We start from the raw sequence: 22,729 nt of genomic DNA, 5'->3' as shown, positions 1-22,729 counted from the left end.
GTGGGATGAAGTGAGAGCTATGGCTGGAGCAGAGTAAGTGAAGAAGAGAACTGAAAACAGATGGCCGAGGCAGGAAAGGATTTGTAGGGTGGGTAGGGGGGTTGGACGGATTCGGAGTGCAACAGGAAGCTGCCAGCTGGTTTTTAGCAGAGCAATATGTAATTTACATTTTTATTGATCACTTTAGAATAGATACTGTGTGCAGAATGGTTTATAGGAGGGCAAGAGGAGGAAAAGGGATTCCAGTTCAGAGGCTTTTACAATAGGTTAAGTGAGAGAAGGATGGTGGTAGGGGATGGGGAGAAATGGGGAGATTCAGGAAAAATTTGGAGGTAGAATGATAGAAGTTGCTGATGGACTGGATGTCAGAGAGAAGGAAAAGAAGAATCAAAGATGATTTCTAGGTTTTTGGCTTAAGCAACTGGGTAGATGGGGTGACATTTATTGCTCTGTAAATACCATAAAAGCCTGGGAAGGAGCAGGTTTGGGGTGAAGATAAGCATAACACAAGAATTCAGTTTTAGACATGTTAACTTTGGCTTCCAAGAATGGATGTTAAATGGGCCATAGGGAAGGGTCTGAAGTCCAGGGGGAGATGTCAAGGCTGGAAATGTGGCCTTCAGCACAGTAATGCTACTTACAACCACGGGATTAGATAAAATCACCTAGGGATTAGGTGATTACAGCTAGGGAAGAAAAGAGGGCATGGCACTGACCACCAGGGGATTCAGGTCCATTGAGAGAGGTGGAGAAGGAGCAGTCAGTGGGGAAGACCCGGTGAGTGCAGGGTCAGAAAAACTAAAGAAGGAAAGTGGTTCAAGAAGGAGGGGTGGATGACTAGGGCAGCGCTACTGAGAGGTGAGGTGAGACTTCCTTTCATTCTTTTCTTTTTCTCCTTAGTACTCCCAAAATTCTTTTGTGCTTCTCGTTCCATTAGTACTCACCTTCTTAATATGTATATTTCTTCACTATTATATTAAAAGATTCAAATGATGCCTGTCTGCTCTTTATTCCCCAGTGCTCACCACCACCCCAAGTAGAATGAAAATGCAGAACGTTCACTAGCCCACATTCTCTGCTCACTACACAGCCTTATAATATTCTTACACCTCTCCCTGCAACATCCTTCCAACTTGGAGGTTTCACTGACATAGTCAAGTGTTCTATTTCTAGACATTTATTAGATTTTCTCTGAAAATATGACTCTATTTCAAGAATCTTCACCTACCACTTAAATCACAAATTCCCAGTCACATTACCATAATCCACTGCAGTATAATTACAACTGTTGTATGGTTTTTCGCTTACCTCTGCTTATTCTTTATCTTTCCCTACTGTTACGATTAACTGCTTGTTTGATGGACAACTTTTTTGAGGATTTTCCTTAAATAGGCTCTGTGAGTGATATATTCTCTGAATCCTTACTTAAATGCTAATGTCTTCTCTTACCATGCTAGTAAGTGGCATTGAGGCTGAATAGCATGGATTGTTATCCTTTCCTTTAAGTAGCACATAGATGTCTTTTCACTGTCATCAAGCTTCCAGTATTGCAGATAAGAAGTCTGATTATTTTTCATTTCAAAGTATTTTACCTTTGGAAGCTTTCTAAGTTTTTTTTTGTTGTTGTATTTCAAAAATTGTACCAGCATACTCTTAGGTGCATGTCTTTTTTTTTCATTGAGGTGAAATTCTCATACGATTAACACCGTAAAGTATACAATTCAGTGGCATTTTGTGTATTCCCAATGTGCAACTGCTACCTCTCTCCAGGTTTAAAACATTTTCATCATCCCAGAAAAACACCCGGTACCCAGTAAGTTATCATTCTCCCCCATCCCCTGGTAACCACTCATCTACTTTCTATCTGTTCTGGATATATCACATAAAAGGAATCATACAGTATGTAACCTTTTGTGTCTGGCTTCGTGTACTTAACATAATGTTTTCAAGGGTCACCCACGCTGTAGTACGTACCAGTATTTTGTCCCTTTTTATGGTTGAATATTCCATTGTACATATATACCACAATTTGTTTATCCCTGCATTCATTGATGGACATTTCGGTTGTTTATACCTTTTGGATACTATGAATAATGCTGTAACAAACATCTGTGCACAAGTTTCTGTGTGGACATATGGTTTATTTTCTCTTGCTATATAGCTAGGAGTGAAATTTCTGGGTCATACAGTAATTCTAAGTTTAATTTTTTGAGGAAATGCCTGTTTCCTACAGTTGCTACACCATTCTGCAGTCCCAACAATGCACATGGGGTCCTATTTATCCACATCTTCACTAGTACCTCTTATTTTCCTATTAAAGCCATCCTAGTAGGTGTAAAGTGGTATCTCATTGTGGTTTTGATTTGCATTTCCTTAATGGTCAATGATGTTGAACATTATTTCTTGCACTTGTTGGTCATGTATATATCTTCTTCAGAGAAATATCTATTCAAATCCTTTGCCCATCATTAGTGTATAGGAATGCAAGAGATTTCTGTGCATTAATTTTGTATCCTGCTACTTTACCAAATTCATTGATGAAAAATCTGAAAGAGAAATTAAGGAAACACTCCCATTTACCATTGCAACAAAAAGAATAAAATACCTAGGAATAAACCTACCTAAGGAGACAAAAGACCTGTATGCAGAAAACTATAAGACACTGATGAAAGAAATTAAAGATGATACAAACAGATGGAGAGATATACCATGTTCTTGGATTGGAAGAATCAACATTGTGAAAATGACTATACTACCCAAAGCAATCTACAGATTCAATGCAATCCCTATCAAACTACCACTGGCATTTTTCACAGAACTAGAACAAAAAATTTCACAATTTGTATGGAAACACAAAAGACCCCGAATAGCCAAAGCAATCTTGAGAAGGAAAAACGGAGCTGGAGGAATCAGGCTCCCTGACTTAAGACTATACCTCAAAGCTACAGTAATCAAGACAGTATGGTACTGGCACAAAAACAGAAATATAGATCAATGGAAAAAGGTAGAAAGCCCAGAGATAAACCCATGCACATATGGACACCTTATCTTTGATAAAGGAGGCAAAAATATACAATGGAGAAAAGACAGCCTCTTCAATAAGTGGTGCTGGGAAAACTGGAGAGCTACATGTAAAAGAATGAAATTAGAACACTCCCTAACACCATACACAAAAATAAACTCAAAATGGATTAGAGACCCAAATGTAAGACTGGACACTATAAAACTCTTAGAGGAAAACATAGGAAGAACACTCTTTGACATAAATCACAGCAAGATTTTTTTTGATCCACCTCCTAGAGTAATGGAAATAAAAACAAAAATAAACAAATGGGACCTAATGAAACTTCAAAGCTTTTGCACAGCAAAGGAAACCATAAACAAGACGAAAAGACAACCCTCAGAATGGGAGAAAATATTTGCAAACGAATCAACGGACAAAGGATTAATCTCCAAAATATACAAACAGCTCATTCAGCTCAATATTAAAGAAACAAACACCCCATTCCAAAAATGGGCAGAAGACCTAAATAGACATTTCTCCAAAGAAGACATACAGATGGCCACGAAGCACATGAAAAGATGCTCAACATCACTAATTATTAGAGAAATGCAAATCAAAACTACAATGAGGTATCACCTCACACCAGTTAGAATGGGCATCATCAGAAAATCTACAAACAACAAATGCTGGAGAGGGTGTGGAGAAAAGGGAACCCTCTTGCACTGTTGGTGGGAATGTAAATTGATACAGCCACTATGGAGAACAATATGGAGGTTCCTTAAAAAACTAAAAATAGAATTACCATATGATCCAGCAATCCCACTACTGGGCATATACCCAGAGAAAACCGTAATTCAAAAAGACACGTGCACCCGAATGTTCATTGCAGCACTATTTACAATAGCCAGGTCATGGAAGCAACCTAAATGCCCATCAACAGACGAATGGATAAAGAAGATGTGGTACATATATACAATGGAATATTACTCAGCCATAAAAAGGAACGAAATTGAGTCATTTGTTGAGACGTGGATGGATCTAGAGACTGTCATACAGAGTGAAGTAAGTCAGAAAGAGAAAAACAAATATCGTATATTAACGCATGTATGTGGAACCTAGAAAAATGGTACAGATGAGCCGGTTTGCAGGGCAGAAGTTGAGACACAGATGTAGAGAACAGACATATGGACACCAAGGGGGGAAAACAGCGGTGGGGTGGGGATGGTGGTGTGCTGAATTGGGCGATTGGGATTGACATGTATACACTGATGTGTATAAAATTGATGACTAATAAGAACCTGCAGTATAAACAAACAAACAAAACAACTAATACTAAACTTTCATTGGGTTATTTGTATGGAAATATGTTAATATAAATGTTTCAGACATTACATGAAATTTCTAAAAATCTTATATGTTCTGGTATAATGTTATAAGTCATAACCTAGTTATTGCTTTAAAATGTATATCTCAGAAATAACTAATTTTCTTGTCAACTGCATTATTATGAACTTTCATCAAATCGTTAACCGTGGTCATTTTTAAGTCTTTTGTCATTTACAGACAGTTCTGGGTGTACTCTGATGCTTTTGTAAATATGTTCCTATAAAAGGGTTTCATCTTCAGGAAATTCATGGAAAAGACTCTGACAAGTACAGGTTTCTGGTATCTGACTGTACTGCTGAACAGAATGAATAAGCATTTTCAGAACTCTAATGAAAAACTGATGAGCTCATAAAAGTGCTAACAAAAGATCAAGATGAAAAAAAAAATTAATTACATGGGACTGAGTGAACTGATGAGGATGAGTATAATTTTTGTGACTTTCTGGTTGAATTTAAAAAAAGAAAAAATCCCACAAGGGATCCCACAAGGACTCAGAGGCAAAAAATATACAAATCAATTTTCACTGCAAAGTAAAGGAGCTGTTACAGTGGAGGATTACTGGACTGAATGTCAATATTATGACATAGTATGAGTGTGTTTCATGTTTGGTAATTGCAATCATTGTTGCTTTTGTTGTGGTCATCCATGTACAATGCTTGGTGTCAGTCTATTTATCTCTTGTAAAAATAAAATACAGTGTGTGTGGAAAAAAAAAAAAAAACTCAAAATGGATTAAAGACCTAAATGTAAGGCCAGACACTATAAAAGTCTTAGAGGAAAACATAGGCAGAACACTCTATGACATAAATCACAGCAAGATCCTTTTTGACCCACCTCCTAGAGAAATGGAAATAAAAACAAAAATAAACAAATGGGACCTAATGAAACTTCAAAGCTTTTGCACAGCAAAGGAAACCATAAACAAGATGAAAAGACAACCCTCAGAATGGGAGAAAATATTTGCAAATGAAGCAACTGACAAAGGATTAATCTCCAAAATTTACAAGCAGCTCATGCAGCTCAATATCAAAAAAACAAACAACCCAATCCAAAAATGGGCAGAAGACCTAAATAGACATTTCTCCAAAGAAGATATACAGATTGCCAACAAACACATGAAAGAATGCTCAATGTCACTAATCATTAGAGCAATGCAAATCAAAACTACAATGAGGTATCACCTCACACCAGTCAGAATGGCCATCACCAAAAAATCTACAAACAATAAATTCTGGAGAGGGTGTGGAGGAAAGGGAACCCTCTTGCACTGTTGGTGGGAATGTAAATTGATACAGCCACTATGGAGAACAGTATGGAGGTTCCTTAAAAAACTAAACATAGAACTACCATATGACCCAGCAATCCCACTACTGGGCATATACCCTGAGAAAACCATAATTCAAAAAGAGTCATGTACCACAATGTTCATTGCAGCTCTATTTACAATAGCGAGGACATGGAAGCAACCTAAGTGTCCATTGACAGATGAATGGATGAAGAAGATGTGGCACATATATACAATGCAATATCAGTCAGCCATAAGAAGAAACGAAATTGAGTTATTTGTAGTGAGGTGGATGGACCTAGAGTCTTTCATACAGAGTGAAATAAGTCAGAAAGAGTAAAACAAATACCGTATGCTAACACATACATATGGAAACTAAAAAAAAAAAAAAAGGTTCTGAAGAACCTCGGGGCAGGACAGGAATAAAGATGCAGATGTAGAGAATGGACTTGAGGACATGGGGAGGGGGAAGGGTAAGCTGGGACAAAGTGAGAGAGTGGCATTGACATATATACACTACCAAATGTAAAATAGCTAGTGGGAAGCAGCCACTTAGCACAGGGAGATCAGCTCAGTGTTTTGTGTCCACCTAGAGGGGTGGGTTAGGGAGGGTGGGAGGGAGACGCAAGAGGGAAGGGATATGGGGATATATGTATACGTAGAGCTGATTCACTTTGTTATAAAGCAGAAACTAACACACCATTGTAAAGCAATTATACTCCAATAAAGATGTTAAAAAAAAAGTAAAAAACCAAACAAAACCTTATGTAAAGCAGTGTCTGCTTACAAGTAAATGAATATCTTAATGTACCCATTGTTTTTTAATGCATTCTGTTGGGAATGGAAAAAAAATCATTTTTAAACAATCTTGGGACTTATCTAAACTTTTATTTTTTCCCAGCTAGACCAGTTAAATAAATGATCCAATGTATTTAAAAAAAAAATCCTTTGCCCATTTAAAAAAATTGTATTGTTTGTCTTTTTGTTGTTGAGTTGTAAGAGTTCTTTATATATTCTGGATACCAGATCCTTATCAGACATAAGATTTTGCAAACATTTTCTCCTATTCTGCAGAATGTCTTTTCATATTTTTAATAATATATTTTGAGGCACCAAAGTATTTAATTTTGATGAAGTCCACTTTATCTATTTTTCTTTCATTGTTCATGCATTTGATGTCAAATCTAAGAATCCTTTGCCAAATCTGAGGTTATGAAGATTTACCCTAATGTTTCTTCTAATAGTTTTATAGTTTCAATGGGTTGTTGACCCATTTTGAGTTCATTTTTGTATATGATATTAGTAGGGGTACAACTTTATTGTTTTGCATGGGTTACCCAGTTATCCCAGGCTATTCTTTCCCCTCATTGAATGATCTTGACATCCTCACTGAAGATCAATTGGCAATAGATGTTTGGGTTTATTTAGGGACTCAGTTCTATTCCACTGGTCTATAGATCTATCCTTATGTCAGTAGCATACTGTTTTGATTACTGTAGTTTTGTAGCAAGTTTTCAAATTGGGAAACATGTGTTCTCCATATGAATTTGAAGACCATCTTTTCCATTTCTGAAAAAAAAAGGTTATTGGGATTTGGTATTGCCATCTTAACAATATTGTCTTATATTCCATGAACATGGGATGTCTTTCATCCATTTAGGTATTCTTTAATTTATGTCAACTCTATTTTGTAGTTTTCAGTGTACAAGTCTTTCACCTTCTCGACTAAATTTATTCCTACCTATTTTTTTCCAGTGCTATCATAAGTGGAACTGTTTTCCTAATGTCCATTTCGGAGTTTTAATTGCTGGTGTATAGAAACAAAATAGATTTTTGTGGGTTGGTTTTTTACCCTACAACTGTGTTGAAGTTATTAGCTCTAGTATTTTGCGTGTGTGTGGATTCTATAGGATTTTCTATGTATAGAATCATGTCATCTGCAAATAGATATAGTTTTACTTCTTCCTTTCCAATTTGAATGCCTTTCATTTCTTTTTCTTGTCCCATTGCTCTGGCTAGGAATTCCTGTACAATGTTGAATAGCAGTGGTGAAAGCAAGCAACCTTTTCTTTTTTTTTTTTTTAAACATCTTTATTGAAGTATAATTGCTTTACAATGGTGTGCTAGCTTCTGCTTTACAACAAAGTGAATCAGTTACACATATACATATGTTGCCATATCTCTTCCCTCTTGCATCTCCCTCCCTCCCACCCTCCCTATCCCACCCCTCTAGGTGGTCACAAAGCACCGAGCTGATCTCCCTGTGCTATGCGGCTGCTTCCCACTAGTTATCTATTTTACATTTGGTAGTGTATATATGTCCATGACACTCTCTCACCCTGTCACATCTCACCCCTCCCCCTCCCCATATCCTCAAGTCCATTCTCTAGTAGGTCTGTGTCTTTATTCCCATCTTGCCACTAGGTTCTTCATGACCTCTTTTTTTTTTTTTCCCTTAGATTCTATATATATGTGTTAGCATACTGTATTTGTTTTTCTCTTTCTGACTTACTTCACTCTGTATGACAGACTCTAACTCCATCCACCTCATTACAAACACCTCCATTTCATTTCTTTTTATGGCTGAGTAATATTCCATTGTATATATGTGCCACATCTTCTTTATCCATTCATCCGATGATGGACACCTAGGTTGCTTCCATGTCCTGGCTATTGTAAACAGAGCTGCAATGAATATTTTGGTACATGACTCTTTCTGAATTATGGTTTTCTCAGGGTATATGCCCAGTAGTGGGATTGCTGGGTCATATGGTAGTTCTATTTTTAGTTTTTTAAGGAACCTCCACACTGTTCTCCATAGTGGCTGTATCAATTTACATTCCCACCAACAGTGCAAGAGTGTTCCCTTTTCTCCACACCCTCTCCAGCATTTATTGTTTCTAGATTTTTTGATGATGGCCATTCTGACCGGTGTGAGATGATACCTCATTGTAGTTTTGATTTGCATTTCTCTAATGATTAATGATGTTGAGCATTCTTTCATGTGTCTGTTGGCAATCTGTATCTCTTCTTTGGAGAAATGTCTATTTAGGTCTTCTGCCCATTTTTGGATTGGGTTGTTTGTTTTTTTGTTATTGAGCTGCATGAGCTGCTTGTAAATCTTGGAGATTAATCCTTTGTCCGTTGCTTCATTTGCAAATATTTTCTCCCATTCTGAGGGTTGTCTTTTGGTCTTGTTTATGGTTTCCTTTGCTGTGCAAAAGCTTTGAAGTTTCATTAGGTCCCATTTGTTTATTTTTGTTTTTATTTCCATTTCTCTAGGAGGTGGGTCAAAAAGGATCTTGCTGTGACTTATGTCATACAGTGTTCTGCCTATGTTTTCCTCTAAGAGTTTGATAGTGTCTGGCCTTACACTTAGGTCTTTAATCCATTTTGAGTTTATTTTTGTGTATGGTGTTAGGGAGTGTTCTAATTTCATACTTTTACATGTACCTGTCCAATTTTCCCAGCACCACTTATTGAAGAGGCTGTCTTTTCTCCACTGTATATGCTTGCCTCCTTTATCAAAGATAAGGTGACCATATGTGCGTGGGCTTATCTCTGGGCTTTCTATCCTGTTCCATTGATCTATATTTCTGTTTTTGTGTCAGTACCAAACTGTCTTGATTACTGTAGCTTTGTAATATAGTCTGAAGTCAGGGAGCCTGATTCCTCCAGCTCCATTTTTCTTTCTCAAGATTGCTTTGGCTATTCGGGGTCTTTTGTGTTTCCATACAAATTGTGAAATTTTTTGTTCTAGTTCTGTGAAAAATGCCAGTGGTAGTTTGATAGGGATTGCATTGAATCTGTAGATTGCTTTGGGTAGCAGAGTCATTTTCACAATGTTTATTCTTCCAATCCAAGAACATGGTATATCTCTCCATCTATTTGTATCATCTTTAATTTCTTTCATCAGTGTCCTATAATTTTCTGCATACAGGTCTTTTGTCTCCTTAGGTAGGTTTATTCCTAGGTATTTTATTCTTTTTGTTGCAATGGTAAACGGGAGTGTTTTCTTAATTTCACTTTCAGATTTTTCATCATTAGTATACAGGAATGCAAGAGATTTCTGTGCATTAATTTTGTATCCTGCTACTTTACCAAATTCATTGATTAGCTCTAGTAGTTTTCTGGTAGCATCTTTTGGATTCTCTATGTATAGTATCATGTCATCTGCAAACAGTGACAGCTTTACTTCTTCTTTTCCGATTTGGATTCCTTTTATTTCTTTTTCGTCTCTGATTGCTGTGGCTAACACTTCCAAAACTATGTTGAATAATAGTGGTGAGAGTGGGCAACCTTGTCTTGTTCCTGATCTTAGTGGAAATGGTTTCAGTTTTTCACCATTGAGGACAATGTTGGCTGTGGGTTTGTCATATACGGCCTTTATTATGTTGAGGAGAGTTCCCTCTATGCCTACTTTCTGCAGGACTTTTATCATAAATGGGTGTTGAATTTTGTTGAAAGCTTTCTCTGCATCTATTGAGATGATCATATGGTTTTTCTCCTTCAATTTGTTAATATGATGTATCACGTTGATTGATTTGCGTATATTGAAGAATCCTTGCATTCCTGGAATAAACCCCACTTGATCATGGTGTATGATCCTTTTAATGTGCTGTTGGATTCTGTTTGCTAGTATTTTGTTGAGGATTTTTGCATCTATGTTCATCAGTGATATTGGCCTGTAGTTTTCTTTCTTTGTGACATCTTTGCCTGGTTTTGGTATCAGGGTGATGGTGGCCTCGTAGAATGAGTTGGGGAGTGTTCCTCCCTCTGCAATATTTTGGAAGAGTTTGAGAAGGATAGGTGTTAGCTCTTCTCTAAATGTTTGATAGAATTCGCCTGTGAAGCCATCTGGTCCTGGGCTTTTGTGTGTTGGAAGATTTTTAATCACAGTTTCAATTTCAGTGCTTGTGATTGGTCTGTTCATATTTTCTATTTCTTCCTGGTTCAGTCTCGGCAGGTTGTGCATTTCTAAGAATCTGTCCATTTCTTCCAGGTTGTCCATTTTATTGGCATAGAGTTGCTTGTAGTAATCTCTTATGATCGTTTGTATTTCTGCAGTGTCAGTGGTTACTTCTCCTTTTTCATTTCTAATTCTATTAATTTGAGTCTTCTCCTTTTTTCTCTTGATGAGTCTGGCTAATGGTTTATCAATTTTGTTTATCTTCTCAAAGAACCAGCTTTTAGTTTCATTGATTTTTGTTATTGTTTCCTTCATTTCTTTTTCATTTATTTCTGATCTGATCTTTATGATTTCTTTCCTTCTGCTAGCTTTGGGGTTTTTTTGTTCTTCTTTCTCTAATTGCTTTAGGTGCAAGGTTAGGTTGTTTATTCGAGATGTTTCCTGTTTCTTGATGTAGGCTTGTATTGCTATAAACTTCCCTCTTAGAACTGCTTTTGCTGCATCCCATAGGTTTTGGATCGTCGTGTCTCCATTGTCATTTGTTTCTAGGTATTTTTTGATTTCCCCTTTGATTTCTTCAGTGATCACTTCGTTATTAAGTAGTGTATTGTGTAGCCTCCATGTGTTTGTATTTTTTACAGATCTTTTCCTGTAATTGATATCTAGTCTCATAGCGTTGTGGTCGGAAAAGATACTTGATACGATTTCAATTTTTTTAAATTTACCAAGGCTTGATTTGTGACCCAAGATATGATCTATCCTGGAGAATGTTCCATGAGCACTTGAGAAAAATGTGTATTCTGTTGTTTTTGGGTGGAATGTCCTATAAATATCAATTAAGTCCATCTTGTTTAATGTATCATTTAAAGCTTGTGTTTCCTTATTTATTTTCATTTTGGATGATCTGTCCATTGGTGAAAGTGGGGTGTTAAAGTCCCCTACTATGATTGTGTTACTGTCGATTTCCCCTTTTATGGCTGTTAGTATTTGCCTTATGTATTGAGGTGCTCCTATGTTGGGTGCATAAATATTTACAATTGTTATACCTTCCTCTTGGATCGATCCCTTCATCATTATATAGTGTCCGTCTTTGTCTCTTGTAATTGTCTTTATTTTAAAGTCTATTTTGTCTGATATGAGAATTGTTACTCCAGCTTTCTTTTGATTTCCATTTGCATGGAATATCTTTTTCCATCCCCTCACTTTCAGTCTGTATGTGTCTCTAGGTCTGAAGTGGGTCTCTTGTAGACAGCATATATATGGGTCTTGTTTTTGTATCCATTCAGCCAGTCTGTGTCTTTTGGTGGGAGCATTTAATCCATTTACATTTAAGGTAATTATCGATATGTATGTTCCTATTCCCATTTTCTTAAATGTTTTGGGTTTGTTATTGTAGGTGTTTTCCTTCTCTTGTGTTTCTTGCCTAGAGAAGTTCCTTTAGCATTTGTTGTAAAGCTGGTTTGGTGGTGCTGAACTCTCTCAGCTTTTGCTTGTCTGTAAAGGTTTTAATTTCTCCAAGCAACCTTTTCTTGTTCATGATCTTCAACAGAAAGCGTTCAGTCTTTCACCATTGGATATGATGTTCACTGTGGGTTTTTCATAAATGCCCTTTGTCATGTTAGGGAAGTTCCCTTCTATTCCTATTTTGCTGAGAGTTTTTGTCATGAAAGAGTGTTAAATTTTATCAAATGCTATTTCTGCATCTATTAAGATGATCATGTATTTTTTTTTCTTCATCCGTCAGTATGATGTGTTACACTGGCTGATTTTCTTATGTTAAACCACCATTGCATTCCTGGGATTAATCCCACTTGTAATGGTGTATGTAATCCTTTTAATGTGCTATTGGATTCTATTTGCTAGTATTTTGTTGTGGATTTTGCACGTATATCCATCTTCATTGCTCTATATTTTTTGTGATCTCTTTGTCTGGCTTTGGTATCATGGTACTGCTGGCTTCATAGAATGTATTGAATGTAATACAACATATAGAATGTAATGTACAACAGGGTAACTATAGTTAACACTACTTTATGGTATATTTAAAAGTTGTTAAGAGAGTAGATCCTAACAGTTCTCATCACAAGGAAAAAAAACATTTTTTGTATCTATATGAGATGACAGGTGTTACCTAAACTTATTGTGGTAATCATTTCATAATATATGTAAGTCAAGTCTCTATGTTGTACACCTTAAACTTATACAGTGCTGTATGTCAATTATATCTCAATAAAACTGAAAAAAAAAAAGAATGCATTGGGAATTTCCTGGCAGTCCAGTGGGACTCCGGGCTTTCACTGCCAAGGGCCTGGGTTCAAACCCTGGTTGGGGAACTAAGATCCCACAAGCCATGTGGTGTGGCCAAAAACAAAAACAAAAAGAATGTATTGAGAAGTGTTCCCCCCTCTTCTTTTATTTTTTGAAAGAGTTTAAGTCAGATTAGTTTAATTTTTCTTTAAATGTTTAGTAAAATTCAGCAGTGAAGCCATCCAGTTCTGAACTTGTCTTTTTGGGGAAGTTTTTGATTACTAATTCAATTCCTTGTTATATGTCTGTTGAGATTTTCTATTTCTTCTTTAGACAATTTTGATAATTTATGTATTTCTAGGAGTTTGTCCTTTTCACATAGAGTATTTAATTGGTTAGCATAAATTCTTCATGAGATTCTCTTATAATCTTTATAATTTTTATAAGGTCAGTAATACCTCAGCTTTAATATTTGACCTTAGTTAACTGCAATCTTCTCACTTTTTTTCTTAGTCAGATTAGGTAGAAGTTTGTCAATTTTGTTGATCTTTTCGAAAAACTAACTTGTGGTTTCACTGATTTCACTGATTTCACTGATTCTATTATTTTTCTACTTTCTATTTCATTTATTTCTGCACTAATCTTCATTATCTCCTGCCTTCTTTTGGTTTTGGGTTTAGTTTGCCCTTCTTTTTATAGTTCCTTAAGGTATAAATTTAGGTTGTTGATTTGAGATCTTTTTTATTTTTTAATGTAGGCATTTATAACCATAAAGTAATCTCTGAGCAGTACTTTTAATACATTTATACATTTTTGTATGTTTTGTTTCATTTTCATTCATCACAAAATATTTTCTAATTTCTTTTGTGATTTCTTCTTTGGTCCATTGATTGTATAAGAGTATGTTGTTTAATTTCCATGTAATTACAAATTTTCCAGCTTTCTTTTGGTTACTGATTTCTACCTTCATTCCATTGTGGTCCAAAAGATAGTTTCTATAATTCTGAAGTTTTAAAATTTATGGAGAATTGTTTTATGGCCTAACATGGTTTATCTTAGAGAATGTCCATGTGTAATTGAGAAAAATGTGCATTCAGCTGTTGCTGGGTAGAGTGTTCTGTATATGTATTTTAGATCTAGTTGGTTTATAGTATTGCCCAAGTTCTCTATGACTTACTGATTTTCTGTTTAGATGTTTTATCTGTTATTGAAAATAATACATTGGAGTCTTCAATTATTATTGTAGAACTGTCTATTTTTCCCTTCAGTTCTGTCAATATTTGTTTCAAAATTGCAGGCTCTGTTGTTTGACATGTGTATTGCATACTTATTATATCTTCTTGATGAATTGACCCTTTATCAGTATAAAATGTCCCACTTTGTCTCATAACATTTTTTTTTACTTAAAATCTATTTTTATGATATCAGAATAGTCACCCCAGCTCTCTTTTCATTATGACTTATGTGGATCTTTTTCTATTCTTTCCCTTTCAAAATATTTGTGTCTTTAGGTCTACAGTGAGTCAGGGAAGTTTATTTTTTTTAACTTTATTAAGCTTTTGACTAGCCAGTAAAGTCACGAGGTTCAAAATTTAAAAGGTATAGAATGATAAACTGTGAAAAGACTCTCATGCTTTTTTCCTTTTCCCTGTACCTTTTCAGAGATATTCTACCCATATGCATCCATATGCATAGAAAACACATACATAATTCCCCTTCTTTTTTACATAAATGATAACATACTATTTAATCTTCTCTGAACAGTGCTTGTTTTCCTCCTTGATGATGTAGGTTAGTAATTATTTCATAACAGCATATAAAGAACTGACTTAGCCTTTTGCATAGTCACATAGAATTCTCCTGAATTATTATTGATCCTCTTTTTTTTTCCTCAACTGATGAACATTTAAGTACCTTCCTCTTTTTTTGGCTTTTAATATATGAGTTATACTATTTTTCCTAATTTGTGACATTTTTTCTAACCATGGGTAGTCATTTTTGCCATGAGGAAATGTTAATTTTCATAAGGTTAAATCTATCAACATTTTCTGCTTACAGAGGTTTTTGATTTTGCCCTTGTCTTTGTCATGCTTAAGCCTTTCTTACTCTTAGTTATTAAATAAATCATCCCATGATTTTTTTCATTTTGTATTTAAATCTTTTATGTGATGTATTTTTTATTGTGGTAAAAATATACATAACATAAAATATACTATTTTAACCATTTTAAGTGTACAGTTCAGTGGCTTAAGTATATTCACAATATTGTGCAACTATCACTTATCTATTTCCAGAGGAAATTTCCAGATGCATTTAAATCTTTGGTCCCTGTGGAATTTATTTTGGTATGAGGTATGTGGTATGAATACAACCTTTTTTTTCTCTGATGGCTAGACAGTTGTCTCAAAATAATTTATTGTGTCTTGTCTGGACTTATCATGTCTATTCATGTGCTGATATTCTGCTGTTTTATGATGTGTTTTAATGTCTGGTAGACCTATTCCCTTGATTATGCTTATTTTTTAGAATGTTTCTGAATGTTCTTGCCTCATAATTTTCCATATAAACAATCTGGATTAAAAAAAAAAACTTTGTTGGTAATTTTTCACTAGGATCACATTTAATTTATAGATTAATTTCAGGATAACTGATTTCTTTACAATTTAATTTTCCTATTGGGTAATATGCTGTATTTTTCTATTTGTTCAGGAATTATTTTGTGTTCTTCAATAGCATTTTATATTTTTGTCACATATCTTTGACACATTTCTTGTTATGTTTATACATAGGCATTTTATTTTTCTGATGTCATGTCTTTCTGGTTATTAGTACTATGTAACATGTTCATTTATTTCTTTGTATTAATTTTGTATACAACTCTTTTCCTGAATTCTCCTATTATTTGTAATAATTTTTCTCTAGATTCTTTCGGATTTTTCAAGTAAAAAATTAAATCATCTATAAGTAATGATAATAGAACCCTCCTCTTTGAAATTTTATACCTCATTTCTTTCTCTGGTCTGTTGAAATAAATTTCTAGGTCCAAGACTAAGTCACTCCTGTCTGGATTGCCATGTCAGCAAACCCAAACTGAGATGACTTTTGTGCTCTTGTAAATGTTCCACTTGACCAGAAACTGCAATATCCAGTCAGCCAATCCCCAAACACTAGGCCAATTCTGGGCTCTGTACTTATTTTCTTATTCCTTATTCATTTTCTATTTTCCTCTTCCTTATTCCTTATTCTTTATCCTATAAAAGCTTCCTGCCATCCACCCCATTTTACAGTCCTCTGGACCATTGGAAATGGAGAATGCCCACTTCATGAAGTGTTAAATAAAGTTAGTTTGTGTCACCTAAGTTTCCTTTGTTAATCATATTTAACACAGATCTAACTGTATTAACCAGTATGTCTAAAACACTGTTAAATTGTAGTGGTGAAGGTAAAATCATCTGTACTATAAACATTGGTTATAAGTAATCTATGAAACTACCTGTGCCAGTTTCTTTTTAAAGAATAGGTCTTAGACAATTTAACCTATTTTTAAAATCAGGTAATGTGTTATTATTATTTATTATATATATATTTGGTCTTTGTCCACTACTCCTGGGACAGAGCTCCTAAAGCCTTTGCAATTTCCTACATAAGCTCTCCAGGGGCATTATAATATTTAATATTTTTCCCAGTTCCTGAAATAGCTCCAGAGCAATAAATGTGAAATGGGTATCTTTTGTTATTCATAACAAGTCCCTTTGTACCACAGCTGAAATTTATGTTCATAAGATGACTTTGGAAAGCTCCTTAGGATGGGAGCTGGTTGTCAGGGGAACCAACCCTGTTAGCAGGTTGGAACTTTCAGTCCCACACTCTGTCATCCTGACAGTGGAGAAGGGCTAGCAACTGAATTTAATCACCAGTGGCCAATGATTTGATCAATTCTGCCTGTGTAATGAAGTCTCCATAAAAACCCAAAAGGATGGGGTTAGGAGAGCTTCTGGGTTGGTGGACACAAGTAGGTGCTCAGAGGGTGGCACACCTGGAGAAGGCGTGCAAACTCTGCCCCCCTCCCTACATACCTGGCCCTATGCATCTTGCCCATCTGGCTGTTCATGGGTTACATTTTTTTAATAATAAACCAGTGATCTACTATAAACTGATCTCCCGTTGTTCTGTGAACTGCTCTAGCAAATTAACCAAACCTGACAAGAAGGTCACGGGAACCTCTGATTTATAGCCAGTCTGTACGAAGCACAGCTAACAACCTGGACTTTTAACTAGTGTCTGAAGTTGGGGGAGAATAAGGGACTGAACCCTTAACCTGTGGGATCTGACACAAGCTGCAGGTAGATAGTGTTATAATTGTGTTAAATTGTAGGACACCCAGCTGGTATCTGGAAAATGACCAAATTGCTTGGTGTGGGGAAAAGAACTCATACATCTAGTGTCAGAAGTAGTGTGGTAGTAGTGGGAGAGTAGGGGAGAAACACCAGAGTCTGTTTCCATAGCAGGTAATTTATCTGTTTACATTTTCTTTCTCTTTTGGACTCAGTATTGGTAAATTATATTTTTCTAGAAAATGATCCATTGCATCTCAGTTTTCAATATATTTGTATAAAGTTAAGCAAAATAGTTTTTTGTTTAACTTCCTTTGTATGTGTGGTTATTTCCTGCTTTTAATTTCTTCTTTTGGGTATTTAGATTTTCAAGGGACGGTTTTGAAAGATTGGAGACACTAGATCATGCTTGTGTGCTGGTGGCAGTGATTCAAGTATTTTACTCTCTTTCAGACAAAACACTCTAGAGTAGGAGACAGTTTGTGATCACAAAGCAATGCTTGGTTTTTTGAACAGGGAATTAAATTATTAAAGAGAAAGCAACTGGTCAGAGTTCAGGAAAAGGTAGGAATGAGGGAATTTCCAAAGACGGACAATTTAATGAAGAGAGCTGCAGGAGCTCCATACAGCTGTGAAGCTTAGATCTGTGTGTTGTTGCAAGCTTCCTGACTCCTGGGTTTTGGGTTTGTTTTTTTTTTTTTTCTTGCTTGTTCTCTCTCTCTTTCATTTTTAAAGAAATTTATTAAGCTATTTCTCTTGGGCTACAGAAAAGATTCTTTACTATGAACAGGGAGATAAAGTTACAATTTACAAGAAAACTGAGAAAAATCGCTAGAGAGAAACTGGTGCCACAATTTTTACAAGATCCCAGTTCCTGATTTCCAATTCTCTTCCTAGTGCACTTCTGGAACCCATTAGAACATACAGAAAAGGGACCAAATCCAAAAATGACTGAAAGGCTGTGTAAGAGCAGTATAAATAAGGTCATTTCCATTTCTCCTATACCAACACATCCTGTGTGCCCTGCCTTGAGGACACATGCAAATATACGTCCATAAAATTTTTCCCTTGCAAATTTTTAAGGAACTGAAATTAAATATGATGATATGATACCATATCCTTTAAATGTCTTAAAATTATTATTTTAAATAAAGGACAAAAGCTCACTAGTTCAATCAACTTCAATTCTTAATAAAAATGAGTTAATCGTGAACCCAGCATTGCCTGAATCTGCTTTAATCCAAGATGCACTTAGAGGAAAGAGTTCTTGTTTTGTCACGGTTTAAGGAATGAAAAGGACATTGTGGCTAGAGTCACTGGCACCCATCCAGCTCCCTGCCCTCCCCTGTCATGTGGGACTCCATGCAGCCTGGTTATGACTGCTCTCGATCTGCTTATAATTCGGCATGGCTGATGCCTGCTTGGGCAAGGCAGGAACAGCTATATCTTCTATGGGGGACTTCCGGCCCTCAGTGGTTGTTAGGCAACTACAAGTGCACAAACAGAGAGCAGATGGGCAGATAGCTTCCTGTGTACCCCTTGCCACCCTGTCACCTACACAGCTCTCTGAGAATGTTGACAAGTGCTGTAATGGCAGAGCAGTAGAAGTGCTCTGGGAGCGCAGAGGAGCCAGCCTAGATGTAACTACATCTCAAGAAAACCCCCAGCAGATCTCCCTGAATTGCTCCCAGTAGACTCTATGATCCTAACCAGGAAATGATAGCACTGTTGAGTAGAAAAAGGAAAAGGAATTCAGATGGGGGAAGGCACTAAGGGAGCAGCTGTTTCCTTACTGAGAAATGTAAATGGGATAATTTTCCTAGAGGCTGGGGTACGAAGGGAGGGTCAGAAGTAGCGAGAGAAGAGTGATTTCTTTTAAATAGCAGAGGTTCCCCTATCCCTTAATTAAGAGGTCAGAGTTCTGTGTGTGTGTGTGTGGGGGGGGAGGGTTAGGACAGTGAGGGCAGTGCAGCCTGTGTCCACCTCTCTGCAGTCTGAGGCACAACAAGGTCCTGGAGCTGTTAGATACCTAGTGATGTTTCTTAGTTCTGAGACCTCAGGCAAGTTAATTAGCCTCTGTGAGCCTTAGTTTCCTCAAATGCAAAACGAAGGTAGTGTCATCTACTTAATGGGGCTCATGTATAAAGCCAGATTTCCGACATATGTCACAGTGCCTGGTGTTTAGCAGGGGGTCTTCCATTGTGTTGACCCTTCCTGCCTCATTAGGAAACCCCACAGGAAGCATGTATTGTGTGAGGCTGAAATGAGATAATGTATGTAATATTCCTAGTATGGTAGAAATCCTATGGTAGATGCTCAACACATATTTATTCTTGTCTTTCCTTCTAACCAAGTCCTTTTCATCTTCTCACTCACCCAGACAGCTCTGCCTACCTATAGCGGTCATTGTCACCACCTTCGTGTTGTAACTTGCCCATTGTAATTTACCCTCTTGTTTGGTTCCAATTTCTTCGTTATTATAAGTAAACCAAAAGGAATGTCTTTGTGCATAAGATTCTTCTGCATGAAGGTTTTTTTCTTTGGGGTAAATCCCAGAAGTGACATTACCAAGGAAAAGGTATGAACGTTTTAAATGTTTAAATGTTTCTGACACATAAGATGGATTACAGAGAAGCTTTATACTTATTTAAAAAGCTGACCATAATATATGAGAGCACCTGTCACACTGTTCCATTGTCATCAGAGTAGTCTCATTAAAGAAAAACACCTGTGTTAATTTGATAGGCAAAATACGATATCCAGTCTTCTTAATTTGCATTTGTTTGATTACCTGTGAAGACCATTATCATTCATGCTTATTTATCTTATCTATTTTTTCTTTATGCTTCATCTATTCATACTCTCTGCTCACTCATCAACAATGGTGGTCGTATTTCTCTTATTGATTGGTAAGGGGAAACTGACTTTTTTTAAAGGTTCTCACAATATTCACCACGTGTAGGAGGTGGAGGTGGGTGGAGAGTTTAGGAGAGTGTGCAGTCTCTGTGTTGCTGCAATCCCCTTGATTCCCAGAGGAAAACCTTTTCTCTTTTATAAACTGTTGGATCATGATAAAACTGTCAATTATAAAACAAGGAAACAATAATTTTTTGTGTCTTTTACAGTGTCTATTTGCAAATCTTTCATCAAGATAGAAAAGTACCACATTACGTACATGAGTACTCTGCATCGCTATGTCAGACGTTGCTCTGACATAGGGATGCATGTGCTGTTTCATTTAATCTCCCAAATGACACCTCAAGTTAGGTGTTATTCTATCCATTTTACACACGAGGAAGTTGAAGCTCAGAAAGGTAAAGCCACTTGTCCCAGGGTATATATGTTTGTCCAAGATTTTATGGCCAATATGGGGCAGGAGCATAATCTGTGACCCAGTGGGTCTGACTGCAGAGCTCAGCCCTTCTTTGCAAAGGCAGGGGGGCAGCTCACAAGTCACACGCAAGGCAGCACCTGCAGCATTACCCCCGCCCCCCCACGAAGAGTTGGAAACAACCGTAACCACACATAAAGGTCACCGGCAGATGAGAGACTGGGGTCCCACTTCCCCTGCCTCCCCACCTCTGCAAATGGTGCCACAGCTCAGCTGTCCCTGAAAGATGGGGCAATGGCAAGCTGTGCCGGCCTCTCACCCCACATGCCCTCCCCAGCCTGGGAGGAGAGGAAGGAAGCAGGCTGGGGGATGGGTAGGGGCTGGAGAGAAGGGCCTCAGATTGTGGAGGTTTCTCTGCCAAACAGGAAGCTGGAAAATGAGACACTGCTCTAACCATTTCAGCAGCGGCAGCCCAATAAAGCTGGGCAAATATCTGCCTTCTGAGGTAAAGGTTTGACGGTGATTTTCCCATCCTGAGGAACTTGCAGTCATCTCAGAAAGGCCCTAGTCCCTCTTTCCTCCCCCCTCAACCCTCAAAGAAGCTTGAGGAACAGGATGTTGATACCATGCAAGCCCCAGCTGCCCAGCTGTCTCCCTCACACTTGTCTCCTCAGCCTCCTACCACAGCTGCGTCGTTCCAGGAGCAGCCCCCCGTGTCCTGTTACTCACCGAGAACGAGGCTGATTTGGAGCATCAGGGTCTGGGTGGGGAGCCAGCGGCTGCATAAGCAGTCCATGACTGCCTGGTGACTGCGTTAGACCTGGGCTCCTCCTCTGCCCCGCTCCCCGCCCCTCCCAGCGCCCACTGTCCTCTCAAATCCTCTCAGCACAGCTAGAGCCTCTCCTTGCCTGATGAGTCAAAGGACAAAGTTTTAAAAGCAAGAGGTTTTTTTTCTGATGAGAATAATCCATGTAATAATTTATGTAAGAATGTAATAATAATCCATATAAAATTTGGAAAACATAGAAAATTGTACAGAAGAATAAAAAATCACTTATCACACCTCACAAATCTAACCATCATAAACATTTTCCAGGTTATTGAGATATTATTGACACATAACATATGTAAGTTTAAAGTGCACGACATGATGATTAGATACATGTATGTATTGCAAAATGATTACCACAATGAGGATAGTTAACATCTCCCTGCCCTCACACAGTGACTCTGTGTGTGTGTGATGGTAACATTTAGGATCTATTCTCTTGACAAGTTTCAAGTATGTAATACAGTATTGTTAATTATAGTCACCCTGCTGTGTAATAGATCCCCAGAATTTATTCATCCTATCACCCAAAGTTTGTACTTTTTGACCAACGTCTCCCCAACTCCCAGCCCTGGAAATGACCATTCTACTCTCTATTTCTATGAGTTCAGCTTTTTCAGATCCTATGTATAAGTGAGATGATGCAGTACTTGCCTTTCTCTGTCTGACTTATTTCCCCTAATGTGTGGCCCTCACGGTCCATCCATGTTGTCACAAAAGGCAAAACTTCCTTCTTTTTATGGCAGAATATTTTCTTTATCCATTCATCCACTGATGGACACTTAGGTGTTTCCATGTCTTGACTGAAATGAACATGGAGTGGGGTGGGGTGTGGGGTCAGATATGTCTTTGAGATCCTGATTTCACTTCCTTCAGATGTATACCCAGAAGTGGAATTGCTGGATCATATAGTAGTTCTATTTTAAATATTTTGAGGAACCGCTATACTGTTTTCCATAGCGGCTGTGCCAATTTACATCCTCACTAGCAGCGGACAAGGGTTTCCTTTCCCCCACGGCCTCACCAATACTTGTCTCTTGTCTTTTTGACAACAGCCATTCTAACAGGTGTGAGATGATATCTCATTGTAATTTTGATTACATTACCCTGATGATTAAGGATGTTGAGCATCTTTCATGTACCTGTTGGCCATTTGTATGTCTTCTTTAGAAAATGTCTATTCAGTTCCTCTGCCCATTTTTTAATTGATCATAAGCACTCTTGTATAGTTCCTCTGGGTATGTTTTTCTGTGCATTTTAAAATGAAATGAAAAAAAGTTTAACTTTTTAGATAAAGTAGTGGTCTTCAAAGTGTGCTACGTGAGATGATCCACTGAAGTATACGAAGAATGTCTATATATTTTTTTAAGATAAGAAAAAAAGTCCCACTCATAACGTGTAATA

At 37.1% G+C, this 22,729-nt stretch overlaps 1 protein-coding gene across 7 annotated transcripts in view; it reads right to left on the bottom strand.

The window, feature by feature from the left end:
- LOC133088097 (SLAM family member 6-like) overlaps positions 1–21,312 on the bottom strand; it is a 36,257-nt gene extending 14,945 nt beyond the window's left edge. For all 7 annotated transcript variants that reach the window (XM_061185876.1, XM_061185877.1, XM_061185874.1 and 4 more), the window contains exon 1: positions 21,226–21,312. In XM_061185876.1, the coding sequence (XP_061041859.1) occupies positions 21,226–21,292 (67 nt within the window). In that variant the 5' untranslated portion in view covers positions 21,293–21,312. The remainder of the gene's footprint in view (positions 1–21,225) is intronic.
- Between the last annotated feature and the right edge of the window lie 1,417 nt (positions 21,313–22,729).

Source organism: Eubalaena glacialis, chromosome 3 (assembly GCF_028564815.1).
Source record: "Eubalaena glacialis isolate mEubGla1 chromosome 3, mEubGla1.1.hap2.+ XY, whole genome shotgun sequence".
Classification (NCBI taxonomy): domain Eukaryota; kingdom Metazoa; phylum Chordata; class Mammalia; order Artiodactyla; family Balaenidae; genus Eubalaena; species Eubalaena glacialis.
The sequence above is the reverse complement of the archived record's forward strand: the minus strand, read 5'-3'. Positions and strand labels throughout refer to the sequence as shown.